The following is a 5,370-nucleotide window of genomic DNA, read 5'->3' on the forward strand; positions in this document are numbered from 1 at the left end:
GTAGTATCCCTGACGTAATACCTTATGCGCGAGTGACCGTCCTCCAGAATGGTTTCCACAGATCCCTTCATGGATTTCCCGTAGTACATAGTCCGCTTCACTGGGGTTTAGACATCGCAGCAGTGGAGTATAATACCCTTTCTTGTATAATGCCCCGTTGAAAATGGTATAACGAGAGGCTCAGACTTTTAATCGTTGGGCCTTGTCGCGGTCTTCAGGCAACTCACCCTTATTGAGATATCGGACGATCGGATCAATCTAAGCAGGTTCCATGTCGATCGTATGTACGATCGAACTAACTGGTTCCTCGATGCTCGGTTTAGCGACGTACTTAACCGGAACAGACCTGGGTATATCGTCTTCGTTGGCGGAGGTGAGTTTTGCTAATAGGTCGGCTTTAGCATTCTCTGTCTGAGGGATCTGAGTAACGATACAACATTGAAAACATTTAATCAGTTCTTTCGCTTTCTCAATATACGCTTTTAATTGTTCTTTTCGTGTTTGATATGCACCGATAACTTGGTTAACGACCAGCTGAAAATCGCTGAAAACATTTAGATGCCTAACACCCAAGCTGGCCGCAAGTCGAAGGCCAAGCAACAATGTTTCATATTCTGCTGTATTGTTCGACGCTTGAAATCCGAGTCTTAAGGCATATTGCATGTAGATTTGATCTGGAGTTTCCAGAACTACTCCTGCCCCGCTTGCCTTAAAGTTGGAGGAACCGTCGACATACACTTTCCAGGGTGGTCGGTCGATGAGATGGGAGAAGCAGTGGTTAATTCTTCAACGGGCTCGACAGTATGCCCATTCGTTGGGTTGGCCTGCGGTGTTACTTCAACAATGAAGTCGGCCACAACTTACCCTTTGATTGCTACTTTCGGCTTATATTGAATGTCGAACTCGCTGAGTTCGATCGCCCATTTCGTAAGTCGGCCGGATGTATCCGGTTTCTGTAGAATCTGACGCAGTGGGAGATTGGTCATTATGACGATGGTATGAGCTTGAAAATATGGTCGAAGTTGGCGCGAGGAAACTACTAGAACTAGGGCTACCTTTTCCAAGAGTGGATATCTCACCTCCACCGGTAATAGTGCTTTGCTGCCGTAATAAACCGGCAGTTGCTTTCCTTCGTGCTCACGTATCAGGGCCGAACTAACCGGACACCGCCAGGTACAGCAACAGAGCTTCTCCTGACTCAGGTTTCGATAAGACTGGGGGAGATTCGAGGTATGACTTTAACTGCTGAAACGCTATTTCACACTCTTCCGTCCATTTCGATGTTTGTCGTCCCTTCAATTGTCTGAAGAACGGGAGACATTTATCCGTAGCTCTAGACAGGAAGTGATTAAGTGCTGCTACTTGCCCAGTCAATCTTTGTATATCTTTAATTATTTTTGGAGACTCTATGTCAAGCAGGGCTTTTATCTTTTCCGGGTTAGCTTCTATCCCTCGCTGACTGACCAAGAAATCGAGGAACTTTTCCGAGCTTACGCCAAAGGCGCACTTGTTCGGGTTCAGTTTCATTTGAAACTTACGCAAGATGAGGAACATTTCTTCTAAGTCGGCTATGTGATCGGTCGCGCGTACACTTTTGACGAGCATGTCGTCAATGTACACTTCCATCGTTCGGTCGATCAACCAAGCAAAGAGTCTGTTTACCAATCTCTGGTAAGTCGTACCAGCATTTTTCAAACCAAATGGCATCACACGGTAATAATAAAGGCCTTTATCAGTGACAAAGGTCGTTTTAGATTTATCGGACTGATGCATTACAATTTGATTATATCCTGAATACGCATCCATAAAGTTAAGAAGTTCATGCCCCACGGTGCTATCTATCAACTGGTCTATCCTTGGAAGAGGAAAGCTATCCTTCGGGCAGACTTTATTTAAGTCGGTATAGTCTATATAGACTCGCCGTTTCCCGTTAGCTTTCTTCACTACTATGACATTTGCTACCCATTCCGGATAATATATCTCCTCTATGAATTCTGCTTCCAGGAGCTTGCTAACATCTTCTCTTATGACTATGTACCTTTCGGGGCTGAGAGGTCGTCGCTTCTGTCAGATCGGTCGGTAGGTCGGATCGACATTGAGTCGGTGGGTGATCACTGACGGGTCGATTCCTTGCATATCTTCATGGCTCCAAGCAAATACGTCAGCATATCGTCGGAGCAGGGCTATCAAATTATCCCTTAAGGGTGGTCGCAGAGACGAGCCAACCTGCACCGTTTTGGACTCGTCTGCCTCGACCAAGGGCACTGAAACAAGATCTTCAACTGGCTACCCTCGTTCATGCGTCTCGACCCAGGGGTCTAGTGACTCGATAATTGATACTTCTGCTGGAGCTTTCTCAGTGGGTCTCTTTACAGCTGTCATGTAGCAACGCCTCATGTCCTGCTGATTGCCTTTGATGACTCCTACTCCCGACTCAGTCAGAAATTTCATGGAGAGGTGGTATGTAGATATGACGGCCCGGAGGATACTCAGAGAGGGTCGACCGAGTATAGCGTTGTACACGGACGACTGGTCAACTATTAGGAAATCAACCATTGTTGTCTCTTGGTGCGGATGATTCCCGGCTGTGAGCGGCAGAGAAATGATCCCCTCCGGGAGTATCTGTCCCCCCGAGAATCGTACCAACGGGGTACGAACCAGTCGCAACGTGGATCGTTCAACACCCATCCTGTCGAATGCCTGAGTGAATAACACGTCAGCTGATGACCCTCTGTCGGTGAGAATGTGGAACATCCTTCGGTTAGCAATGGTCAGAGTAACGACCAATGCATCATCATGTGGATGATGGAGCCCTCAGGCATCATCATCAATGAACGAGATACAGCACTTTTCCTTCTTCTTTTCTTTCGAAGGTCGAGCTATGATCAGAATGTCAGACTCAGGTCGGCTGAGGCTTCTGGCATGGTTTTTTCGGGTGTTATTTAGTCACCTCTGCACAGGGGTCCTCCGACTATTGTCCGGATTTCTTCCGTAGATCGGTTGTCACTCGGTCATTCTTCCGTTGTTCCTGTTCTCTCGACATGTTCTTTGAGCCGGCATTCTTGGATAAGCCTTTCGATCTCCTCCTTCAAGTGATAGTAATCACTTGTACTATGACCGTGATCGCGATGATAATGACAGTACTTGTCCTTATTCCGTCAGTTTGGATTACTCCGAAGCTTATTTGGCCAACTCATGAATCCTTCACTTTTGATTTCCATCAGCACCTGTTCCCGAGGTTTGCTAAGCGGGGTGTATGTAGAGAACATTCGGTCGGGTCGCTTGCCTGACATGCGTTCGTCACGCGTCTGGTCATCCTTGCCCTTCTTCCCTCCGGCCGAGTCAACCTCAATTTTTGCCGACCCTTTTGCCGTAGTTTTTGCGTTCTGGATGGCCTCGCGCAAGTTCTGTGTTTCTTCAGCGTCTGCGTATTTATCTGACCGAGTCATGAACTCCGCCAAAGTTTCGGGTGGATTTTTGTCTAAGGACGCCAAAAATGGCTTGTCCCTTACACCTTGCATGATGGAGCTGGGTGCTGTCTCTTCTGAGTGTTTCCGAACTTGAAGCGATTCGAAGTTGAATCGTTTGATATAATCTTTCAATAATTCTCCCTCCTTCTAGACTATGTTGTTCAAGTGCGCTGGAGGTTTCGGCTTCTTCTTCCTTCCAATGAAATTGGTAAGGAAGGCGTCACTAAGTTCTGTGAAGGTTCGGATGGACTTTGGTTTCAGCTGTTTAAACCAAAGTCGGGCTACGTCGACTAAGGTAAGGGAGAAGGCTCGGCACATCACGGCATCCGAGGTATCATGTAGTTCCATGTACGTTAGGAAGCATTCGATGTGCTCAGTTGGGTCGGTTTTACCAGTGAAAGGCATAATTTGTGGCAGACGGAAACGTTCTGGTAATCGGGCATGCATCACTTCCTCCACAAACGGGGACGCTTTTGTTTCAGGCCGATTCTGGCATGAATCACAACCCTACTTTACGTCTTTGATCTCCTCCCGTACCTCCCTCCTGAAATCTTGGAGGTCAGCTTTCCAAGGTTCGTTACTTTTGGCCATTCCCTCGATTGGAGGCCGACTCCGTCTTCGCCAATCAAGTTCGTGTCGGAGGTCAGTGAGGGGCAGAACGGCAGTAGTGGAATGAGCGGGGGTCGGCTTGGACAGACCTTGGTGCTGACTTTTCTGAGGGATTGGCGGTTGCGGAGCATCAGACTCGGGATCAACAACTTGCTGTGGGGCGTTAGCCATCTGAACACCCGGCAGAACTTGCTGCCGGTGTATTTGTTCCAATAGCTGTTTCATGATGTTGATGTCGGATCTGAGTTCATGTACCTCTTTATTGGATGAAAGTATTGTTGTAATAAGTTTGAGTATTGTGAGGTCAATGGAATCAAGAGACCGAAAATAACTCTAAGAATGCCACAGTAAAATGGTATAGCTCAGCGCATAAATAAAATCATCCTAGATTGTGTAAGAAGCATGAGAATCCAAGCCGAATTGCCTAAATAATTTTAGGTAGATGTCATGAATACTCTGTTGATGCAAAAATCTGGTCGTCCATCGGTCTTCCTTCGGATACCTGCACAGGAAGAAGATAAAGGAGACCCTGGCTAGAGCAGGGGACCCTCCGATGCCAAAGTCAGGCTGGAAATCTGGGTCTTATAGTATTGAGGGGGTTTTGGAGAGAGTACTTTGCATACCTTTCATCCTTGAAGTCTCTCCTATTTATAAGAGGAAGAGGATCCCGCTGTATGAGGATATTTTCCCGATATTTTGGAGATTTGATTTAGATGATATTTTATTTATGGATACTCCCTGATCCCGAGATTTTCGGGATCGAGGATCCTTCTACAAAATTCTCGAGATGATGTTTAAGATTACACCATCTCTCCCTTGCTTAACTTGGCCTCAATAGATCCGTAATCTCGGTTGGCTCACATAGGAGACTTTTTGCCTACTATCGGACGAAACTGGGTCGGTTCAGGGCCGATGTTTTCCTTCTATCCGAAAGCCGATACTACAACCAATCATATATAGATTGTTTTTATAGTCGGTCAGGCAGCTTTCTGATTTAGGACATTTAACAGGTCTTTTTAGACGTTGTTGCCTCATTAACCGAGTCAGCTTGATGCGTCCTATACCTACCTAAGGCTCTCGACTCTTAACTTCGATTGGGATCATTCCCTATAAATCTGAACAAGTCTCTCATTTGGCTTTATCATGCTCGATCCAAACTATAAGCTCGGATCCTTCGGTCGGTTTTAGTAAAGTTGGTCCATTCCATAACCGAGTCTCTAGACTTGTCATATTTTTTTCCCCAATAGAACTAATTAAGGAGAAATAGAAAAACATGTTTGGCTTAAAGTGA

At 46.2% G+C, this 5,370-nt stretch overlaps 1 protein-coding gene across 1 annotated transcript; it reads right to left on the bottom strand.

The window, feature by feature from the left end:
• Positions 1 to 258: 258 nt before the first annotated feature.
• On the bottom strand, positions 259 to 2,754 carry LOC131217668 (uncharacterized). The gene is made up of 2 exons (XM_058212630.1): positions 2,341 to 2,754; positions 259 to 420 (listed from the first exon to the last, which is right to left on the bottom strand). The coding sequence occupies exons 1-2, from the start codon at positions 2,752 to 2,754 to the stop codon at positions 259 to 261; spliced, it is 576 nt and encodes a 191-aa protein (XP_058068613.1).
• Between the last annotated feature and the right edge of the window lie 2,616 nt (positions 2,755 to 5,370).

This window comes from Magnolia sinica, chromosome 10, assembly GCF_029962835.1.
Source record: "Magnolia sinica isolate HGM2019 chromosome 10, MsV1, whole genome shotgun sequence".
Lineage (NCBI taxonomy): Eukaryota > Viridiplantae > Streptophyta > Magnoliopsida > Magnoliales > Magnoliaceae > Magnolia > Magnolia sinica.

Coding starts and splice junctions, on each gene's coding strand:
- LOC131217668 (XM_058212630.1), bottom strand. CDS start 2,754: ATGTTCCACATTCTCACCGACAGAGGGTCATCAGCTGACGTGTTATTC. Junction 421..2,340: donor CTGAGAAAGCTCCAGCAGAA/GTATCAATTATC, acceptor ATCGTTACTCAG/ATCCCTCAGACAGAGAATGC.